We start from the raw sequence: 23,931 nt of genomic DNA on the forward strand, positions 1-23,931 counted from the left end.
TTAAAAAAAAACAAACCCAAAATTTCCCTGGTTTTCAATCAGCAAAAAGAAAAAATGTTTTTAAAATCCTGAGGTCTGTGCTTCTGGTTCAAAATGATCCCACCGCTACCACCATGTCAGGGTCCCCTCCCCACTCTGAACTCTGGGGTACAGATGTGGGGACCCACATGAAAGACCCCCTAATCTTATATTCCACCAGCTTAGGTTAAAAACTTCCCCAAGGCACAAATTCCTTTCCCTGTCCTTGGATGGTATTGCTACCACCACAAGTGATTTAAACAAACATCCAGAGAGGGGCCACTTGGAGCCCTATCCCCCCAAGGCCCTTCACTCCCTTTCTTGGCAAGGCTTGAGAATAATATACCAACCAAATAGGTTAACAAGGTGAGCACAGACCAGACCCTTGGATTTTTAGGACACTAAAAACCAATCAGATTCTTAAAAGAACTTTATTATAAAGAAAAAAAGTAAAAGAAGCACCTCTGTAAAATCAGAATGGAAGGTAATTCTACCAGGTAATGAAAAGATTTAAAACATAGAAGATCCCCCTCTAGGCTCAACTTCAAAGTTACAAAAAGCAGGAATAAACCTCCCTGTTAGCATAGGGAAAATTTACAATCTAAAACAAAAGATAATCTAATGCATTTCCTTGCTATTACTTCCAATTTCTGTAATTTTAGATGTATCATTTCAGTAGTTGGATTACCTGCTTTGTCTCTCTCTTTGTCTCCAGAGGGAACACACAGAGAGCACAAACAAAACCATCCCCCCTCTCAATTTGAAAGTATCTTCTTTCCCCATTGGTCCTTCTGGTCAGGTGCCAACTAGCTTAATTGAACTAATTAACCCCTTACAGGTAAGTGATTCTATACCTCTGGCCAAGAGGGATTTTATATTCCTGCATACATAAAAGTTGTTACCCTACCCTTTGTATTTATGACAGGGTGAAATGTCTGTTCTCCTGCTCCTGGACTGGGCTCTGGCTTACAGTATCCTGTGTAGCAGCTGTGCTTGCCCTGCAGATTCAACTGATCTTGTGTACCTGCTGTTCTTCCTTTGGGAGCATATGACCGGGAAATACAGTGACAAACAGCCATTTTAAATCAAAGTATTGTTTGTTTTTTCAGTAGGAAAAAAGCATAAGAGAAAACGGAATTTTAAAATAGTCTGCACACATCTCTCTTACCTAGAGTCCTACCATCCCAATGGAAACCTGAACAGGCCTACTTCTTCAGACATCCTCAGAAGGGTCCTTTGTCTCAGCTTGGTTCCCCTGAACAGTTACTCCCCAGCTTTGCAGACAGTCCCTTTTACTTCTGCCAGAGCTCCCTTGTTCTTCCATGTTCCCAGCCGCTGGCTGTCTTGGTGTAAACCAAGGCTGTAGGTGGGCTGGATAGGAGGCAAAATCATGAAGGCTAATAGTTCAGGTCTTGTCTCTTAACAACTCTTACATGTTTCTGGGAGGTGGCTTATCTTGTGCCATTCTATTCCTTCCTGCCTGTTGCAGTTCTGGGGCATATTTATGTCTCTGTTACTGAAAAGCACTTTCCTTTAAGTAATGTATTTCACTCTTAGTCTGGAATATGAATTTTGAATTTTAAAATAAATGGGATTGAAGATGTGATGGAAGTTTGAAAATGTGTCATTTCATGGCTGTCTGTGTGTCTGATGAGGGCATACCAACCCCACAATGAGTGAGGAAAGGTTAATGAGCTGCTATGGGTCTACTCAGCCTCACCTTGTTACACCTGCACTTGCTGTCTGGTGATGAAGGGGTAGTTAAAAAGAGAAGAGAACAGCTCAGTAGGTGGCTGACCAGAGAGGAGCACAGACTTCTGTCCTTTGGTCCCTGAGGAAAGGACCAGCTCAGAACCTCTGCAGAGACTGCTGCCTGCCAGAACCTCCCCGACCCCCCCCCGAGGATCATAGGTCTGGCACAGGACTGTTGTATTTTGGGACTATTTCTTTGCTTTACTACAAAAAGGACTCTTGGGCTGTCTGTGCTGTCCTAACTAGACTGTTGCAGGGAGCCCCTGCCCAGGAAGTGTTGGAACCTGCTTCAGTAAACTCTGTGGACTTTTGCACCCTACTCAAGTCTGCTTTGTGGTTTATCTTGGACCCTGAAGAGCGTGGTCAGAATGTGCATTGACTCATTTTCTCACTAGCTTAGGGATCTTACTAAACGTTTGATAGTATGGCTTCTTTAAAATGAAAAGCATTATTAATCTATGTTCACGCTTCCCTGTAATCATTTAAATGAGCACGCTGTTATACTGTGTCCTGGGAATATGTGTATTCTTTAATATGATTATATGCCTGAGCTCACTGCATGTTGCAGACCTATAATAGTGTGTGTACTATTATTGTTATTTCTTGGCATAGCTCGTAACTATTATTCCCAGGCAGTAACTGTGAAGAGTGTGTGTGTGTGTGTATGTATGTAAAAAGAATGAAACACAAAGCTCAGTTGAATCTGTGTGGTTAGAAAAGTGACTTTGAGGGCTCCGTTCCTTGTCTCTCCTGTTTTTGTTTCCATAGTAGATTTGCTCAGTATGCAATCTTAAAAATTTCTCTAAGTGCTAACATCACAGAGTCTCAGGTAGTGCTCTTTCTGCTTCTTCCATTATCACCAGTAGCAAAGATTAAATAATTGGAAGTTAGCTGACAGTTTTGTTCATATGACTTAGAATCTCTCTCTCATAAATTCAGTGGCTCTGCAGAGCGAATGGGACTATCACAGGTTAGCCTGAACCAGTGAAGCATCTCAAACAGCAAACTCACTCTACTTTTAGTTTTTGTCTTGCCTGTTGGGCCCTGATTAGCTTTGGCCTGCTCCTGGTCCTTCTAGCCACTGGAGGACCAAATCTTGTTGGTTCTGCCTACCTCTTATTGTGGTGGCTTCTCTAGGCAGTTTGTGGAGGTCTAAATACACCATTTTCCTTCAAAAAGACACCACCTTTGGATGGGGTGTGCCAATGCGGTAGGACCTCATTGCCTGGATCAAATGCCTGCCACACCCCATCAGAAAGTGTACAAATATATTGTGTGTAAGTTGAGACTGAGAAAAGTATAAGAAAGAAGAGGTATGTCTGATTAATGATGTTATATTGGCTGCAGAGCAGCTGTGAACCTAGGTGTTGCTACACAAAGACTACATTGAATAACACATCAAAAGCTGGAAAGCCCAAAGAGACTGCAGTTATTTCACACTTTTAAAAGATCCTAACATGTAATGTGCTGCATATGGAGCACTGCAAGACACAGGAAACTATGTATGCATGTGAATCTGTGTAAATCTTCATCTCTCGTTTCCCTCAGGAGAGCCAGGCCATCCCATTGATATCTGTGGCAAGTGTAACATCTGGAGGAAGTTCAAACAAAGAGGTGAAAAGACAACTGTCTAATGTATCGGAGGAGGAACGGGGAGAAAAATTGGAGAAAGCAGGGGATACCACAGAAACAGGTAACATTTGTTTTAATGTGTACAGAGCACCCTCTATGATCATAAAATATCAGGGTTGGAAGGGACCTCGGGAGGTCCAACCCCCTGCTCAAAGCAGGACCAATCCCCAACTAAATCATCCCAGCCAGGGCTTTGTCAAACCTGACCTTAAAAACCTCTAAGGAAGGAGATTCCACCATCTCCCTAGGTAACCTATTCCAGTGCTTTACCACCCTCCTAGTGAAAAAGTTTTTCCTAATATCCAACCTAAACCTCCCCTACTGCAACTTGAGACCATTACTCCTTGTTCTGTCATCTGGGACCACTGAGAACAGTCTAGATCCATCCTCTTTGGAACTGCCTTTCAGGTAGTTGAAAGCAGCTATCAAATCCTCCCTCATTCTTCTCTTCTGCAGACTAAATAATCCCAGTTCCCTCAGCCTCTCCTCGTAAGTCATGTGCTCCAGCCCCCTAATCATTTTTGTTGCCCTCTGCTGGACTCCCTCCAATTTTTCCAAATCCTTCTTGTAGTGTGGGGCCCAAAACTGGACACAGTACTCCAGATAAGGTCTCACCAATGCCGAATAGAGGGGAAAGACCACGTCCCTCGATCTGCTGGCAATGCTCCTACTTATGCATCCCAAAATGCCATTGGCCTTCTTGGCAACAAGGGCACACTGTTGACTCATATCCAGCTTCTTGTCCACTGTAACCTCTAGGTCCTTTTCTGCAGAACTGCTGCCTAGCTGCTTGGTCCCTAGTCTATAGCAATGCATGGGATTCTTCCTTCCTAAGTGCAGGACTCTGCAGTTGTCCTTGTTGAACGTCATCAGATTTCTTTTGGCCCAATCCTCTGATTTGTCTAGGTCTCTTGTATCCTATCCCTACCTCCCAGTTTAGTGTCATCTGCAAACTTGCTAAGGGTACAATCCACCCTATCTTCCAGATCATTAAGGAAGATATTGAACAAAACCGGCCCCAGGACCGACCCGTGGGGCACTCCGCTTGATACCGGCTGCCAACTAGACATGGAGCCATTGATTACTAACATGATACTCTGGGCAGCACAGTATTGTGCTGTGTATCAACAGTCTTTTGTTTGATTTAGGTAGATGGGAAATGTCTTTTTGTTTTGGATACAGATCCCAAGTCTTAGGAGAATCCTAAACTTCCTTAATAGGAACCAATATTTCTTCTTGATTTAAGATCTTGAAAAAGAAAAACCAAGCCTAATTTTTAAAAATTTAAGGATAAAGAAAAATATTATTTCATGAATATATCTGCAAGACCAGAGTACTCCTTAATTTTAATTGAATATGCTCTGAGACTATAAGAGAATTACCTGACTTAAGTAGTAGCAGGAGAAACCCTAAAAATATGGAGGGGTTTGAGCTAAGAGACCTCCCTGGAATTTACCTAGAAGAAATTAAATAAAGGCAGCTCAGTAGGGAGCAGCAGCACATGGCTATGATGTACCCATGGGGGCATGTAGAATGCAGTAGGCTTCCATCTTGAATGGTTGTGCAAATATCTTCCTTTGGCAAGAATCCGTAAGGGAGCTTTTAAAATCCCTCAAAATTGCATCTTCCGACCTTATTTGGGTGGATTTTGTGTTCTGCTTCCTTCGACCTCAGCTCAAAGAAGTGAATGTGTCTGAATCTTTCTTACAGAACGAGATGTTGTTCTTCAAGAGATGTCCCTGTGGGTGCTCCAGTTCAGGTGTTGGTGCTCCCCTCTGCCTTTGCTCTGAAATTTTTAAAACAGAACTCGCACAGGCTGTGCACATGTGGTGCCTGCCTCTCACGCCAAATGTGCATCAATAACATGCGTGCGGGGCCCGGACTCCTCGGTTCCTTCTCTACCATCCCCAGCCTGAGATGGAGCTCAGCAGTCTCACTCAATTATTTCTTGCTTTAGATAGATAGATAGTTGTTTATACAGTTTAGCTAGGGTTTGTTTTTTTTTTTGGGCAGATAAGTTTCATTTCCCCCTTTTAAAAAAAACAAACCCAAGAACATTTTTTTTTCCCTTCCCAGTTTTTTTCTGTCAGACAGTTTATCGTATGCCTGGCTTGTCAGATTTTAAGAGATGCACTACATGCAGAGAGGCCATCCCTATCTCTGATGGCCATTCTCAATGTGTTCGGTGTTTAATAGAATCATAGAATATCAGGGTTGGAAGGGACCTCAGGAGGTCACCTAGTCCAACCCCCTGCTCAAAGCAGGACCAATATCCACGTCCCCCAGAAATGTGCCCGCTGCAGTAGACTGAAGGCTAGGGTACAAAAGGACAGAGACCTGAGACTCAAGTTAATTCTAATGGAGAAGTCCCTCAGACCTCCTCTGACCTAGGTCAGGAGTCCTACTTGAGACAGTCCACGAAGGACAAGAAAACAACAAAAAAAAACAGCCAGCTTCATCACCTCAGAGACCAGCCGGTATCCAAATGGTCTCTGAGTAGGCCTGTATCGTTGGAGCTGACCACTCCGCGGCTCAGCACATACGATGCTCCGGGCACCTCCGGCGCCGCCCGTCCCCCAGCGACTGCCGGTGTGCAAAAATAAAAACTAAAGTTGGCTGCTTCTTCGAACATGGCACCGCACAGCACCGCAGAAGGACTTGATGCCTAGTTGGCTGAGCCTGCCTGTGCTGCACAGAGTGACAGTCGTTGTCCTGGCACTGACATCTCGACCGACCGTGACTCCGCCTGGGGCGCCGCAGCAGTCGGCACCAGCCGAACCTAGGGCACAGCTGCTACACCCAGCGCTATATATTCTGGCTACTTCTACGTTGGCACCACAATTGATTCATTCCAGCGATTTGCTAATCTCGCCAACTCCAGATTCCCCATTACTTGATACTGATCTCTCCCTGGGACCATCGGCACAGCACTGACTGCTATCCCCTGTTCCCTCTCACTTTTCTAGTGATGAGGACTACGAAGTGGAGGGAGTTTTTTCACCATACCATTTCTTCCCCCTTGACACTCCCGCTAGCATGGGACCAAGGTCCTCATATTCCAGGGACTTACCACCCTGGTGTGGACACTCGTGTATGGGACCACCCATGTCCTTCCCTGGACAATGCCATTATTGGAACCCGTGGGGGTCCTACAGCAGGCACCACAGTAGCTGGTACAGCCTATGGAGAGGCGACATTAGATCTCCTCCTGTACCTATCCACACTTCTGCAATGGACGAACAGGAGCAACCTGCAACTTTGCATGCAGATGAGGAGGCACCTGAACCCTCTCCAAATAATAATTCATCCACCTCACCAGAAGAGGCTATTATGCTCCCACCCCCAAGAACAGTGGATGATTTTACTCATTTTCAGGACCTCTTCAAAAGAGTGGCTAATGAGCTCAAGATCACTCTGGAGGAAGTGTCGGAGACTCAGCATGAGCTGACTGGCATATTACAACCTTAGACCTCCTTCAAGATCACCCTACCTATTAATGGAGCCATTATGGACTCTGCCAAGAATATTTGGCAAACCTCAGCCACCATACCCTTCACCTACAAAAGGGTAGACTGGAAATTCTATGTCCCCTCCAGGGAGAATTCCTTTTCACGCACCCAGCACCAAATTCACTGGTAGCAGAAGTAGCCAACCAAAAGAACAAACAGCATCATTTCCAGTCCACTCCCTCTGACAAGGACAGCAAAAGAATGGACCTACTCAGCCTCGAAGTTTATGCATCATCCACGTTACAATTTAGAGTGGTAAACTACGCAGCCCTACCGGCCAATTATGATCACAGAAATTATGGGAAACTCATGGACTTTATTAATGACATCCTAGAGGACAAAAGACAATAATTCAAAGCAGTAGTCTCTGAAGGGCAGATTATTTCCTGCACGGCATTGCAGGCTGCTCTCAATGCTGCAGACATAGCTGCCAGGTCCACCGTGACAGCCATAGTGATGTGTCAGGCTTTGTGGTTTACCTCTTCTTCTTTCTCACACAAAATACAAAACACTGTGGAGGATCTCCCCTTTTATGGTGAGAAGTTATTTGCAGCAAAAACCAGTGATCGGGACACCATGAAGGATTCCAGAGCGACGCTCAGATCCCTAGGCATCCATACACTGGTAACTAGAAGAAGACAATACAGGTATCAACCTTACCAACGCCCATGATACCTGGTCTGCACACGACAACAACAGAAGCCATACGATCACCGCCAGCAGCAACACTGCCAGAGACCCAGGCATCAACGACAACGCTCCGCAACATTGGCACCATCCCAACCCCCTTCATCTAATAAGCAGATTTGAAGCCTTGGTCAAGGGTATTGAAGACCTTATACTTCCCATCCAACCTTTTGGTCACCATTGACTCCCATTCTACCACAACTGGTGAGCCATCACTACGGACAGATGGGCCCTAGAGGTCATCTGATTGGGCTATTCCATCCCCTTCCTGCCCATGCTCGCCCCCACCCCATCCCTCTTCATGGACCCCTCTCACGACCACTTGCTCCACCAAGAGATCCAACATCTTCTACAAATAGGAGCAGTCAAGATGGTGCTCGATCAGCACAGGGGAAAGGGTTTTTATTCACACTACTTGACAGAAAAGAAAAGTGAGGGATGGTGACCCATCCTTGACCTCACGTGACTCAACAAGTTAGTCAAAAAGCAAAAATTCAAAATGGTTACCCCTCACAACCATAATTCCAGCGCTGGAGCAGGGAGACTGGTTTTCAGCCCTCGACCTGCAGGATGCTTATTTTCATGTAACTATACACCCCGCCCACAGGCGTTTTCTCACATTTGTTATGGGCTCAAATCACTACCAATACAGGGTTCTGCCCTTTGACCTCTCAACAGCACCCAGCGTCTTTTCCAAGATTCTTGCTGTTGCAATGGCGCCCCTATGGAAAAAAGGAGTCAATTTTTCCTTACCTGGATGATTGCCTTGTCAACACACAGACTCTTGAGGAGGCCATCCAAGCCATCTACTACTACCAGGGTTTGTGCCTACAAATACACAAAACCAAATCCACATTAACTCCTACTCAACGACTAGAATTCATAGATGCTCATCTCGATTCCACAACCGGACTTGCATCTCTCCCATCCGACAGATTCAATACCATAAAGAATCTTGTCACCAAGTTGCAAAACAGCCCGCAGGTCACTGTCTGGGACTGTCTGCAACTTCTCGGCCATATGGCTTCTTGCACTTTTGTCAAGAATGCATGCCTCTACATGCGGTGCCTGCAGGGTTGGATGACCACCATCTACAGACTGAATGTGCACAGCCTAAACAGACTTCTGTCCATACCTACCAAAGTCAAGGACCCACCCACATGATGGACTCTTCCACACAACCTCTGCTTCGGAATCTCGTTCATGCAGGAGTCCCCCTCTGTTATAATTACCATGGATGCTTCACTCACGGGCTGGGGAGCACACATGGCACACCACACCACTCAGGAACTCTGGTCCCCTACAGAAGCCTCACTACACACAAATCTTTCAGAGCTCCAAGTGGTCTGCAACGCCTGCCTCCAATTTCTCCCGCAAATCCAGAATCAACACATCAGGGTTATGACTGACCACGCCTGCTTGTTTTATATAAGCAGGCAAGGGGGAGCTCGATCCCACTTGCTCCGCATGGAGGCTATGAAACTTTGGAATTGGTGTTTCCAACACAATATCCAAATTTCAGTCTCCTACCTACCTGGTTCGCTAAACACCACTGCAGACGAGCTCAGCAGATCTTTTCCCCTAGATCACGAATGGGAGATAAACAATACCATCCTACACGACACATTCAAAATATGGGGCTACCCACAACTGGATCTTTTTGCAACCATGACTGTAGCGGTGTGACGATTCACTGCTGTGTCGCCTCCTGCTGGTCATCCTGGGAATTAGCTCTCCAGCCTAAGGAGTGCCCTCTGCAGGCCGGTGTCTCGCCTGCTGCTGGCCCCCGTCTCGCTCCCAGACCCCAGTGCCCCTCTACCTCAGGGTTCTGCCCCCAGCAATAAGCCACAATCTGGGTCTCCCCACCCGGGAGAACCCGCAACCCTCTATCCCCACCTTGCCTCAGTGGCTACTGCCAGTCACTATCTAGCCCCCGCTCACTGGGGAAGACTGCCGTCTGTAAACCACTCGTCACCGGCAAGGGGGTTAGACCAGCTGCCTCTGCCTATTTTTAGGCTACCCCTCTCTAGCCTCAGTACCTTTCCTGGCCTTTAGCAAGGCCTGCCACCTGCGGGTTTTCCAGGCTGGAGCTCCCCAGCTCCTCTGGCCTTCCCCCAGCCATGCTCCACTCTCGGTACCCTGCTCAACTTCCAGGCAGCCAGGTCCTTCTGTCTGTACAGCTAGAGAGACTCTTGAGCTCCTGGCTCTCTGGCTTTTTATAGGGCCAGCTATGGCCTGATCGGGGCGTGGCCCCAGCTGTGGCTGCTTCCCAATCAGCCTAGCCTTTTCTCTCAGCCCCAGCCTTCTCCCAGGGCGGGCTTTAACCCTTTCCGAGCCAGAGCGGGGTGACCGCCCCGCTACCCCCCCCACCTCAAGATCACCACCCCTGGGGGTTGGGGGGGGTCTCCTGGCCTGGACCAGTCGCCCATGCTCCTCCAGAGCCACCCGTTTCCATTCCGACTCCTCTAGCTACTTACGCAAACAGGTCTCCTTCTTTACGACGGCCACACACTCTTTAGTGAGGTCCAGGGCTCTCACTTCGGCCTCGTGGCGGGCCTGCTCTGTAGCCTCCAGCTGCGCATGTAGGCCAGACTCCCCCGGGTCCTCTTCCTTCAGGGTCTGGGTGCCTACTGTGACCTGCTCCACTACAGCCTGGGTCCCAGCCTCTTGCTGGGCCCGCTCTGTCCCAGGCTCTTTGTCCACCATCCCCCGAGGGTGGCTCTTGGGCAGATCTACTGCCATCTCTGTAGCAGCTACCTGGCCGGTCCTTGATCCCGTTGGGACCTCAGGCCCCTCCACCTGAGTTCGCCCTTCTCTGAGAGGGCAGTTCCTCTTTATGTGGCCCTGTTCATGGCAGCCAAAGCAGGCTCGCCGCCCCTTTGCTGCCTTGGGCCCCGGCTTCTTCCGTTGGTCCTTCTCAGGGCCAGCCCTCCCTGGGCTGCCCTGGGACATGCTCCTTGGGGCAGGGCACTCCCTCCATAGGTGCCCTCACCGATCACAGGCCCAACACCTTCTTCGCCTCAGGAATTCCCTTGTCAGGTGGCCTGTTGTAGGGGCTTGTCCCTTCCCCCGTCCTGGGTGAGGCTCCCTGCCCCCATCCCAGTAGGGACAATTCACCCTTACATGTCCGTACGTCCCACAGGTGTAACAAGCCCTGTGCTCTGCCCTGGGCCTCCTGGCCCCAGCACTGGGCCTCTCCCACCAGTCTCGGTGGTCTTTTTGGAAGTCCCTCCGCAGGAATTTCACCAGGGACTGCTGCTCCTCTGCCAGCTGCCCCAGTTGTGCCTGCAAGGCCAACTGTACTTCCCACTGTCTCTCCTGGTTCTCCCGGAGCACACGGAGTAAGGTCTCACACCTCTCCTGTGTCCCGTCAGTCCCCTTCTGTCGGGGCCCTGGCACCGGAGACCAGCCAGGGATGGCACAAGAGCCTTCAGCGAAGAAAACCTCTGTATATGCTGTGTCCATTGTCTCCTTTCTTCTCTCGCTCAGCAATAGTCCCAGTCCATGCCCTGCCCCTTGTATCAGGGGCAGACTGCACTTGCCCACATTCTATACGACCCCAGTATCTTTCCTGGCCTTTAGCAAGGCCTGCCGCCTGGGGGTTTTTCAGGCTGGAGCTCCCCAGCTCCTCTGGAGCTTCCCTCAGTCCTGCTCCACTCCAGGTACCCTGTTCTCCCAGGCAGCCAGTCCTTCTCTCCCTACAGCTAGAGAGAGAGTCTGCCTGAGCTCCTGGCTTTTATAGGGCCAGCTATGGCCTGATCGGGGCGTGGCCCCAGCTGTGGCTGCCTTCCCAATCAGCCTAGCCATTTCTCTCAGCCCCAGCCCTCTCCAGGGGTGGGCTTTAACCCTTTCCGAGCCGGAGCAGGGTGGCCGCCCTGCTACAATGACCAACAAAAATGCCTGGAATTCTGTTCCAGAGCAGGCCTAGGAAAACACTCGATGGGAGATGCATTTATCATCAAATGGAACGACAATTTCCTATACACATTCCCCCCGATAACCACTTCTTCACAGGGTATTATGAAAAATATGAGTGGAGAGGGCCAGAGTCATACTAATAGCCCCTACGTGGCTCAGACAGGTGTGATACCCATTTTTAACGAGGATGTCAGTTTGCCTGCCAATTCCACTTCCCCCTCTTCCGAACTTATTATCACAACACAGGGGTCAGCTACACCACTCCAGCGTAACGATGCTGCACCTCAAAGCATGGCTTCTCAATCGTTCTCTAATGAGGAACTAGACTGCTCTGAACAGGTACAAAGAGTACTATTACATAGCAGAACACAATCCACACATACCACCTATCTCCATAAATGAACTCGGTTTACTCGCTGGTGCTATGCCAAGCAAACCGTTCCTGTTTCTGCCCCTCGTTCACTAATACTAGACTATCTTTTAGAACTTAAACTATCTGGGTTCTCCTGTAGCTCCATAAAGCAGCAATTATAGCATTTCACAATAAGACCAGAGACACTACTAAATTTGCTCACCCCATCACAAAGCAGTTCCTCAAGGGCCTCCAGACCTTAAACCAGTACGTTAGACCACCCACTCAACACTGGGACCTACACTTGGTCCTCACATGCTTGATGCGCCATCCATTTGAGCCTCTTGCAACATGTTCTCTCCTACATCTATCTATGAAAACTGTGTTCTTAGTCGCCGTTATAGCTGCCAGACGTGTAGGAAAACTTGGAGAGCTTATGGCTGACCCACCGTACACTATATTTTTTTAAAGACAAAGTCAAGCTCTGAATGCATCCTAAATTTCTCCTGAAGGTGCATTCCTCCTTCCACCTCAATGAACCTATCCATCTACAACCTTCTTTCCTAAACTGCATTCGAACACTTCTGAAGCAGGAATGCACACACTTGACATGCGTAGAGCATTTTCCTTTTATTTGGATACGACTAAGCCCTTTAGGGCTTCCCCTAAACTTTTCATTTTAATCGCAGAACGATCCAGAGGCAAATCCATCTCTACCCAGAAAATATCCAATTGGATAGCAGGCCGCATCCACCTATGCTACCAACTAGAGGAGAGGAAAGTGATCAGGAACAGTCAGCATGGATTCACCAAGGGCAAGTCATGCCTGACTAACCTAATTGCCTTCTATGATGCAATAACTGGCTCTATGGATGAGGGGAAAGCAGTGGACGTGTTATTCCTTGACTTCAGCAAAGCTTCTGACACGGTCTCCCGCAGTATTCTTGCCAGCAAGTTAAAGAAGTGTGGGCTGGATTAATGGACTATAAGGTGGATAGAAAGCTGGCTAGATCATCGGGCTCAATGGGTAGTGATCAATGGCTCCATGTCTAGTTGGCAGCTGGTATCAAGCGGAGTGCCTCAAGGGTCGGTACTGGGGCTGGTTTTGTTCAATATCTTTATTAATGATCTGGAGGATGGTGTGGATTGCACACTCAGCGAGTTTGCGGATGACACTAAACTGGGAGGAGTGGCAGATACACTGGAGGGTAGGGATAGGATACAGAGGCACCTAGACAAATAAGAGAATTGGGCCAAAAGAAATCTGATGAGGTTCACCAAGGACAAAGGCAGAGTCCTGCATTTAGGACAGAAGAATCCCATGCATTGCTACAGACTAGGGACCGAGTGGCTAGGCAGCAGTTCTGCAGAAAAGGACCTAAGGGTTACAGTGGACGAGAAGCTGGATGAGCATCAGTAGTGTGTCCTCGTTGCCAAGAAGGCTAACGGCATTTTGGGCTGTATAAGTAGGAGCATTACTAGCAGATCGAGGGATGTGATCATTCCCCTCTATTCGTCATTGGTGAGGCCTCATCTGGAGTACTGTGTTCAGTGTTGGGCCCCACGCTACAAGAAGGATGTGGAAAAATTGGAAAGAGTCCAGCGGAGGGCAACAAAAATGATTAGGGGTCTGGAACACATGACTTATGAGGAGAGGCTGAGGGAACTGGGATTATTTAGTCTGCAGAAAAGAATGAGGGGGTATTTGATAGCTGCTTTCAACTACCTGGGGGGGGGGGGGGGTGTTCCAAAGAGATTGGATCTAGACTGTTGTCAGTGGTACCAGATGACAGAACAAGGAGTAATGGTCTCCAAGTTGCAGTGGGGGAGGTTTAGTTTGGATATTAGGAAAAACTTTTTCACTAGGAGGGTGGTGAAGCACTGGACTGTGTTACCTAGGGAGGTGGTGGAATCTCCTTCCTTAGAGGTTTTTAGGGCCCTGCTTGACAAAGCCCTGGCTGGGATGATTTAGTTGGGGATTGGTCCTGCTTTGAGCAGGGGGTTGGACTAGATGACCTCCTGAGGTCCCTTCCAACCCTGATATTATATGATTCTATGATAAAGAAGATGAATCCTCCAACTTCTGTTAGAGCACACTCCATCAGATCTGTGTCAACATTTGTGGCATTTTTACGTAACATTCCTCTCACAGATATTTGCCATCTGGGCTTCACAGCCTACCTTTGCTAAACATTAAGCTATTACTCAGGGACCCCTGACTGACATTCGAAATGGCTGAGCTGTGCTGTCTACAGCTTTCTTACCAGATCTGAAGTCCCTACCTCCTTAAGAGATACTGCTTTTCAGTCACCTGGAGTGGAGCGCCCCCAGGGACGCCTCTCGAGAAGAAGAGGAGGTTACTCACCTGTGCAGTAACTGACGTTCTTTGAGATGAGTGTCCCTGTGGGTGCTCCACTACCCACCCTCCTCCCCCCTACTTTGGCATTTGGAGTGGTCTCCGTTGTAGAGAAAGAACTGAGGAGCCTGGTGTTATTGAGACACATTTGGCACGTGAGGTAGGCACCGCATGAGTACTGCTGTAAAAATCTCCGAGTGAAGGAGCAGGGGCGCACTAACAGCTGGAGTGGAGGTGAGTGGGACACAGGGACACTCTTCTCAAAGAACGTCAGTTATTGCACAGGTGAGTAACCTCCTCTTAATTTCTGTTAATTTCAGGTAGCGCCTGAAACAGCTTGCCCAATTAGCAAGTGTTGATCCTGCAGAGTAATATTGAATGGGGTTCTGCTATTTGTTGCTGTACTTTTGTGGCCCACGTCATTACAGTATTTGAGTGTAACACAAACATTGCTGAATTTATCCTCAGCACCCTCTCTGAGGTGTAACAGTAGTATTGTCCTCGTTTCACAGATTGGGGAATTGAGGCCCAAGCAGACTAGGGCTTGCCCATAGTTACACTGGAGGGCTGTGCCAAGAATTGAATCCAGGTTCCCTGAGTTTCAGTCTAATACCTAAAATCCAGGGCTGTCACTGGGGCAGGTCATTGATTAACTCACTGAAATATGAGGGAAGTGAAATCAACTCTCCAAATTGAGGAAGGATCTAGAGTGTGGGTACAGCAGTCTGGAAAGAGGAACCTTCAGAGGAGCCAAGCATGGTGAGATGGTTTGAGCTGAATTTTGTTCTTTCTTTTGACTTAGGATTTGATTTTATTAACAACTAAGGTGATAGTATGTGCATCGTGTTTGAGAGCAGGTGGGTGAAGGCACCTGTTCACAGCGTACTTTGTTTTGTTGGGGTGTGCTACACGTTTAAATCTGTGATAACCTTTATTCTGTTCCTAAATGTCAGACACAGTGAAGACTTCAGGTACAGAGAATTCTGAGAATTTTCTCAAAAGAAGAGTTTCTTTGACATCCTCTTCTGGATCAGCAGAGGTGCTTGGTGAGCAGGGGCTGGGGAAAATTGCAGGAAATACAAAATGTCTAATTATTATGTAGGGAGATGAGGTAAGGTAACCCACTTCCCTTAGTTCCATGCCCTTATTGATCTGAAATAACACTCTCTAATATTTGTTTGCAGAGGAAATAAGAGCTCTCTTCTCAGAGAGCATCCACTGTCACTCTATATGGAATGGACTTTCTCTGTTGCATTATGGGAATGAGTGAAGGGAAAATATTTAAAAGCACTTTATACAGGACCTGGGTTCATTTCCCTATGCTTCTGTCTTAGTTTGCTTTTCACTGTGCTCTGTAAAATATACTATCAAAATGAAATTCTGTGGCAAATCAAAAGAATACTTAGCTGTGTTTCAGGATGCAGCATTTATCTTGTGCAAAATACCAGTAGACCAGTGAGAACAGTCAGTCTAGCCCTGCAGCATATTATTAGTGTCCTTACGTTTCTCTAGTGCCTTGTTTTGAAAATTTAACCCGTGGGCGAATGAGAGATGATAGGTAGGGTGGGGACAGGTTGGGAAGACAAGTAGCTTATGTTTGATACAATAGGGAAGAGGGAGCTAGTGAAGGGATGCAAAGAAAAGGGTAACACGGACTTGGGAAATGATCTTTGCAGCAGCATTCTGAATGGATATGAGCGAGGCAAAATTGTATTTGTGAAGGCCAGAGAAAAGGATGTTGCTGTAATCAAGATGCAAGATGATGAGAGCCTGGAGAGAGTTTTAGCTGTGCAGATGGATAGGAAAGGCTGTATTTTAAAGATGTTATGCAAAAAAACTCTGCAAGACATAGGCATACCCTGCATGTGAGGACCTACAGAGAGGTCGCAGTCGAAGATGAGACCCAGATTACAGGCCTGAGGATGGTGGTGTGCTCCACAGGGATCAAGAAAAGGGGGGTGTGTGTGAATTTATTTTTGGGGGAGGGGAGAGAAAAAATTAAGAGCTGTTTTTTTAGCCATGTTGAGGATGAGCTGACAGCTAGCCAGGCATGAGGAAATGTCAGAGACAGGCTGAGATTTTAATGTGGACAGAAGGAGACAGGCCTGGAGTAGACAGGTAGATATGTGAGTTATTTGCATAAAGATGGTAGTTGACTTTGTTTGGGGATTAGATTACCCAGAGGTAAGATGTAGAGGGAGAAGAGGATCAAAGACAGAGTTCTATGGTACAACCACAGAAAGCTGGAGGGGAGATGAAAAAGATCCTCTGAAGCATATGCTGAAGGAGTGATTAGAGAGTTAGGAGGAGAATCAAGAGAGAACAGAGTTATAGAAGCCAAGGGAGGGCAAGATTTCAAGGACAGGAGCATGGTAGACTGTGTCCAAGGCACCTGAAAGGTCAAGAAGGATGAGGATGGAGTACTGGTTCTGAGAGTTGGCTGCAAGGTCATTAGAGACTTTGTTAAGAGCAGTTTCAGTTGAGTGCAGGAACAGAAGCTAGTTTAGAGGGGGTCTAGGACAGAATTGGAGAAGAGGAACTCCAGACAGTGACTGGAAACCGAGTGAGGCAGAACGTAATAAGTGGAGTTGCTCTTTTCCTGTGGCTACTGTGCATAATGACAAGTGATCAAGACCTTGGTTTTTACATTTTATCCCAGCAGCATATTGACTACTCAGACCATGTTGGGATGTCAATTGGTGATTCAGAGAAAAGACTGGTGCCTATTAAATGATCAGTATCACACAAAGGATTTCCCACCATCCTTTATCTTGCTTAGCTGGTGAGAACTGACAAGTCTCAGCAAATTGTGGGAAGAACTTTAGAAGCAGCCAAATCCGGGAAAACCATTTTTCTTTCCAGCACCCCAGTTCCCTGTATTTCTGGGGTGCAAAGCATACTCTATTCCCAATTCTCAAATTAGGTCATGTACAAAGAACATAGCAAAATGGATTAAGGCATGTGCGTGTGTCAACGCCCCGCAACCTATTGTTGCATGTCTGCTTTACAGCACATTAATCCTCTCCAGAGGACAGACAGGCTAGTGTCATACAGAGGATCTGGATTTAAGGACAACAGAAACAGGTGAACCACTTGAGATCCCATGATGGATGGAGCTGTCGAAGTACAAAGTATTATCATCACTTTGTTAGGGGGCTTATTCCTTCACCCACTTACTTCCCTGGTCCTTCTCGCATGAACAGAGAGCAACAATACCCGAAGTCCAAAGGTGCAAACAATTCGATGTTTATTGGGGTGAACTTCCAGCAAGCATGATTCCAGTTTCCTTCCTTAGTATCCTCCTTCCCAGCTCTGACACCACAGAGCCTTACACCTGTGTCCCTGTTCCCATTCCTACCCTTAGCCAAACATGATTCCAACTTCCTTACTCCCATTCCCTGTTCCCATTTCCCCCTTTAGCAAAACATGATTCCAATTTTCTTACCCCCATTCCCTGTTCCCATCTCCCTCCCCCACCCACCCTTCCACCCACACCCACTCACTTCCTCATTGACTACAGATTATATAGTAAAACTTGAGTTCGGCTTAGCTATACCTTAACCAATCATTTTCCTGAAATTTAACTAACCAATCCTAACATATTGTAACATGATTATGTAACCAATTATATCCCACCACCTTAATTAGTTTACACCCAGCAAAATTAATTATACAGCAGACAGGAACAATCACAGAACCAGACAGAGATTATACAGACAAACAATAGCAAAGTGGGAACTATAATGACAAGACAATACAGAAGTGAGGATTTCACATCCCAGCTATTGATAAGTGAGTTCTTGTCAGACAGGATGCTATCAAACTAAGTTTCCTTTTACATTTTCTAGGCACTTCCCTTTCTCTGGAGGTGATAGGAACTATCAGGACAGGATTGTATTCCTAACAGCCGAATAGCACCTTATTTCAGTGTGACTAGTTTGGAAAGTGAGGATGTGACCGTTCGCTTCCTAGCTTATGGCTGTCTCTGCTGCTTAGCCAAAGGCCTTAGCCTAAGAATAGGGCCTCAGACTGTCACAGTAAGAGAAGGCCCTTACACCAGCAGACAGTGATTTTGATTCTTTCTTTTGTACCTCTGTCACTAGCTAAGTGATAAGAATACACCTACATTCTTAGAGTATAGGCCTTTACAGACAGGCCTGAATATCTATATCCTAACACTCTTCTCCATAACTAGTGTCCTTATTCTAAATGTTTTATAGAATAAGCAATTGTGAAAGTAAAATAGCAGCTCTCTGCTTGTTGGAGACAAAATGAAGACTAGATTTTTCCTTCCTCAAAACAAACTGTGTGTTGTACAGAAGTGCAATCCTATTGACTGGAGCGAGGCTGCATAGTTATAAGTGATGGCTTTGCTCTTGTGAATGAGTGTTCAGGAAGGGAGAAGCAGTGAGATATTGTCAGAAGTTTGCCCATATTCTGGTACTTGCACAGTGACTTTCATACCAGAACTGTGTGGGTCAGCAGTGAGCAAGTATTGACCAATTAGGATGAAGCTCTACTCAGTTGTTTGTCCTTCTCTTCCTTTGTTTTAAGATTTCTAGGTAACATTTGCTTGCTACATCCATTCTGATTCCCACTTTGGCAACAAGATAGTTTAATTTAAGAGAGGGTGTGTTCCCAGGCACAAACAAGGGTTGTAGGAAGACATGACTTGTAGAATTCTAATAGAGTAGTACTTTCATCCATGTGCTGCCTTTTCTTTGCTCTCTCTGATTTTAATTGCTTCTCATGGCTGTGTGATAAGATGTGCCACGTTGCTGGATTCCTTTTTTAGGCTTTGTCTGGCAAAGTACTTAAGCACATGCTTAGCTTTACGCATAAGCTTAAATGCTTTGCTGGACCAGAGCCTTAATGTATGCAGTTCAGCTGGTGGCATAACACAAGCATGTAGGTGACCCTGTTCTCTTTGAGGTGCTCTTCTAATGCTCCTATGGAAGTTTTGCTGGCGTGACTGTTTTTGGGGCAGCTAATACTAGTCTTTCATGGGGGTTGATAACTGAATAGCGAATGGCCCCATTGGAGCTTAGTGGCTGCCAGAAATGCCAAGTTTGCTTTATTGTTAGAGGCAGAATGAAAGAGATGGAAAAGATGTGCCAGAGAGAAGTTGGAGATAACCCATGCCCCTACCTTGGATGGGCTGGAGTTCCTCAAGGTGATGGGAGACCATTATTGACTTGGAGGAGTCCAAGGTTTCACATAGCTGCTCACCTTCAGAAATTAAAAAAATATATATTTTTTAAAATGTCTTCTTCAATTGCTCAGAATGATAGAAAATTAAATGAAGTTCTCTCCACTTGTCAATTTCTGGCTGTTGTTTTGGAGGTCACTTTAACTGTTCTGTTATGGAACCACACAGTCTGTGCAGAAGGGCTTGAACCAGATAGCCTGGTGAGAAAATGCTGCTCTGGTAAAGGCAAAATTGACAGAGAGTAAAAAGTTAATGCTGTTTTCCTTGTCTTGCTGTTTGTGAAGCCTTCCCATAGCAGCCCTTGTGGATATATTAATTTCTAGAAGCTGCAAGATGATCCAGCTACATTGCAACATCAGGCTGCGTTTTCTTTGCTGTCTGTGCAATTCTTAACTTTTGGAATAAAAAAAGAAAAGTGGCCTATGGATGTATATGGTGTCTGCTGTCCTTGAGAAGACTGACCAAGAGGTGCTATAGGGAAGGCTAAATGAGCCATGGTGGTGGGAGTGCTTTGAAAAAACCTCTTTTCTTCTCTTTGCAGGTAGCTCCAGTGGCACTAAATCAGACTTGGATATGGCGTACGAGAGAGCCAGGGTGCATTTCACACCAGATGAAGCTCCGACCAGTCCTGTTGTGAGCAAGGTAGATATTCTCTGCATGAGGTCAGAGATGCACTTCCCTTCTTCCCCCTTAATGTGGTTCCTCCTCATGCACCTGAATAAGGGATTTGATTGTGCTTACAGATTGCATGGTCACATAAAATATTCTGCAACCATGCACTTACACATATGCGGATGGAGCTCTGGCCCTCTCCAGGAGGGTTGTGTCAGAGTCCAGTCTTCATGTAAAACCAGACATTTGCAGAAGCAGATCAGTCATCTTTTGTGTAAATGTATTTAAAACTTGTAATTACTCAATACAGTTTAATGGCTCGTTCGGCTCATTAGTCCCAACAAGGACTCTGGTACTGAGGCATGAGCTGCAGGTTTCAATTCAGAGCTAAAGTATACAGCTGACTAATGATACATCTCTGAAAATTAAAGTCTGAACTGAAATGTTGGTAAAGGTATTTATTTTCTAAAACACTGGTACAGCTCCAGTGATAGCAGCATGAATAGTGACATTGTGCTTCTAAAGGTCCCCAGATTTTGCAGTCTCCAGGAGTAGGACTAGACCCTTGAAGACTGATGACTAGGGCCCTACCAAATTAATACCCATGAAAAATGCGTCCCGGACTGTGAAATCTGGTCTCCCCCCACGAAATCTGGTCTTTTGTGTGCTTTTACCCTATACAATACAGATTTCACAGGGGAGACCAGCTTTTCTCAAATTGGGTGTCCTGACTCCAAAGGGAGTTGCAGGGGGGCCACGGTCTTGCCACCCTTACTTCTGCACTGCCTTCAGAGCTGGGCAGCCGGAGAGCAGCAGTTGATATCTGGGCACCCACCTCTGAAGCAGCGTCCCGCCAGCAGCAGCGCAGAAGCAAGGGTGGCAACACCGTACCAGGCCACCCTTACTTCTGCGCTGCTGCCTTCAGAGCTGGGCGGCCAGAGAGTGGCGGCTGCTGACTGAGCGCCCAGCTCTGCAGGCAGCAGCGCAGAAGCAAGGGTGGCAACACCGTACCAGGCCACCCTTACTTCTGTGCTGCTCCTGGCGGCGGCTCTGCCTTCAGAGCTGGGCTCCCTGCCAGCAGCTGCCACCCTCCAGCTGCCCAGCGCTGAAGTCAGCGCCGCTGCCAGCAGCAGCACAGAAGTAAGGATAGCAGTACTGCAACCCCCCCACAATAACCTTGTGACCCACCCACAACTCCTTTTTGGGTCAGGACCCCTACAATTACAACACCGTGAAATTTCAGATTTAAATAGCTGCAATCATGAAATTTATGATTTAAAAAATCCTATGACCATGAAATTGACCAAAATGGATCGTGAATTTGGTAGGGCCCTAGTGATGAGGTAGCAGTCTTCAGATGGACTCCTAGGTGTCAGCTTTTCAGGAGGAGGTGTATGTGGGGACCATCTGGCCTAGTCTTTGCTCCTCTCTTCTTAAAATGCTACTTTAAAATGCTTCTTATGCTAGTCACTGCAGTGAGGAGGAAAGGAGCTTTAGGATCTGGAGAATGCAGTGCTGAATGGTGTCCTCTGCCTACAGCACCTCCTGCAAAGGAGGATGAAGGGCTGCAGAATCTGGGTTTTCTACTATGTTCCTCCTATCCTGGAGGCTGCAGTGGTGGTGCTATATAAGGGAGGTGAGCAGAACTGGGAGAGGAGATGCTCTTCACAGAAGAAGCTGGTAGTCAGGGATCTTCTAGGTTCTGCATCTGGCAGTGGCCATCCCCACCCGCTTCTGCATTTGGGTTTCAGACCAGATTAAACAAAGAAACCTTCTCAATCTCAAAAACACTTTGCATGCTGGTGATGATGGTGTTTTGGAGACTGTAAAGGGAAGGCCTGAGTTTCTGGGAGTTACCCACACAATATATGTGACTTAGCAGGCTGGTCTTTGATCAGAGTGGAGTGTGTTTGTTCCAGAAGCCTCTGGGATTTTTGTCTGAGTGCTCCTGTATTTGACTGGTATGTGCTAGATCCTCTGAGACTCAATCTATTCAGAATCCTGCTTTCTGAGAACTGTGATGAAAAAGCAGTTTTACTCTCATGTCCTTGGTTAGGTTTGGAATTTTCTGAGAGATTTTTCTCCAGCCTCCACAGACATTTATCTCTCTGGATTCGTTACTCCCGTGTCATGTGTAATTACATGTCTTACTGTTTTAATTAAATCTTAATTCCATCATAGCAGCAGCTGCCTAATTTGAGAGATACTTGAGGGGAAAAAAACTTTAAAAGATAGAAGTCTTATTTCTCTCTTTTCCAGGCTCCTGGGAGGCCAGATGAATAAACCTATTATTGCATTAGAATGACTGCCTGTCTAGGGAAACAAAAGGATGATTAATTTAATAAGCAGTTGTGTGTGTGTGTGTGTGTGTGTGTTTTTTTTAAATTCCTACGTGTTTCTAGGTCACCGGTTGTGGTAGGTTGGAATCATAGAATCATAGAATATCAGGGTTGGAAGGGACCCCAGAAGGTCATCTAGTCCAACCCCCTGCTCAAAGCAGGACCAATTCCCAGTTAAATCATCCCAGCCAGGGCTTTGTCAAGCCTGACCTTAAAAACCTCTAAGGAAGGAGATTCTACCACCTCCCTAGGTAACGCATTCCAGTGTTTCACCACCCTCTTAGTGAAAAAGTTTTTCCTAATATCCAATCTAAACCTCCCCCACTGCAACTTGAGACCATTACTCCTCGTTCTGTCATCTGCTACCATTGAGAACAGTCTAGAGCCATCCTCTTTGGAACCCCCTTTCAGGTAGTTGAAAGCAGCTATCAAATCCCCCCTCATTCTTCTCTTCTGCAGGCTAAACAATCCCAGCTCCCTCAGCCTCTCCTCATAACTCATGTGTTCCAGTCCCCTAATCATTTTTGTTGCCCTTCGCTGGACTCTCTCCAATTTATCCATTTATCTATGGAGAGCATAGATGATAACACAATTTCTTTTTCCCAGGTAGATGCTAATTGCAGCATGAAAAATAACATTTGGCATCTCTGCTTTTTTTAAGTCTATATTGAAGAAGACTGTGACCGTGACAGAAACTCCCTCTGCGGTTTTCCATTACACAGAGGGTGACCTAACTGCACCAGACTCCTGTGCCAGCAAACAAGTTGATGCCATCTTCGAAGCTGCTAAGAAAGACCTTTTAACATTGATGAAACTCGATGTAAGTTATTAAAGGAGAAATGACCTTGCTGTGCCTTTCATCCCATTCTGCACAATCAGTAAAAAGGAAATCTTTAGAAGGGAAATGGACTGGCTGAGGGGGAGTTGTTCTGTTCCTCAGCCTGTTAAAGTTGAAAGCAGGATTGAAATAGATATAACTATTAAGTCATGCTTAATGCGTGACTGTTGGCCATTTGAGTTTATTTTTGCCTTTGAAGTTGCAGTTGTGTGGTAGAAATCAAAAGGGTTTTTACTGCAGGTAAGTGAGAAACAACTTCTCATTTTTATCTAGTCTTACAATTTTTGTTGTCAACAACCCATGCTGACAGTCCTCCTCAGACTGCCTGTAGGTGGTAGTGTGATAGTCAATTGCAATAAGTGCAAATATCAGTACCTTTGGAAAGAAAAACGGGGTGTGTGCGTGGGGGGGTGCGCACTCGCAGCTTTCGGGCTCTTATAAAGAGAGGAGGCTGCCAGTGGAGCAGATGGCTTTTGATGGTGTACAGACTTCTTGAAATGACACCTGATATATGGATATTAATATGTAAAAACTGATCATGGTAGAAGATTGGAAACTGAGGTTCTTGGAATAACAGGAACTGGAGCACACTGCAGAGCCTTTCTTTTCAATTATATGTGTTGAACCCTGAATATATTAAGATGCACATTAAAAAAAAAAGAAAAGAAAAGAAAGGAAGGAAGAAAAAAAAAAAAGAGACTAATACAAG

General features: G+C 46.4%; 1 protein-coding gene across 12 annotated transcripts in view; it reads left to right on the forward strand.

The window, feature by feature from the left end:
* PNPLA7 (patatin like domain 7, lysophospholipase) overlaps positions 1–23,931 on the forward strand; it is a 439,100-nt gene that overhangs the window by 110,261 nt on the left and 304,908 nt on the right. For 11 of the 12 annotated variants that reach the window (XR_012155226.1, XR_012155225.1, XM_073314045.1 and 8 more), the window contains 4 exons: positions 3,319–3,463; positions 15,178–15,270; positions 19,975–20,075; positions 23,046–23,204. Coding sequence is in view for 10 of the 12 variants with exons in the window: in XM_073314045.1 (XP_073170146.1) it covers positions 3,319–3,463; positions 15,178–15,270; positions 19,975–20,075; positions 23,046–23,204 (498 nt within the window). In the remaining 2 variants the exon portion in view is untranslated. The remainder of the gene's footprint in view (positions 1–3,318; positions 3,464–15,177; positions 15,271–19,974; positions 20,076–23,045; positions 23,205–23,931) is intronic. The other variant, XM_073314046.1, reaches the window with a different exon arrangement.

This window comes from Lepidochelys kempii, chromosome 16 (assembly GCF_965140265.1).
Source record: "Lepidochelys kempii isolate rLepKem1 chromosome 16, rLepKem1.hap2, whole genome shotgun sequence".
In the NCBI taxonomy this organism is placed as follows: domain Eukaryota; kingdom Metazoa; phylum Chordata; order Testudines; family Cheloniidae; genus Lepidochelys; species Lepidochelys kempii.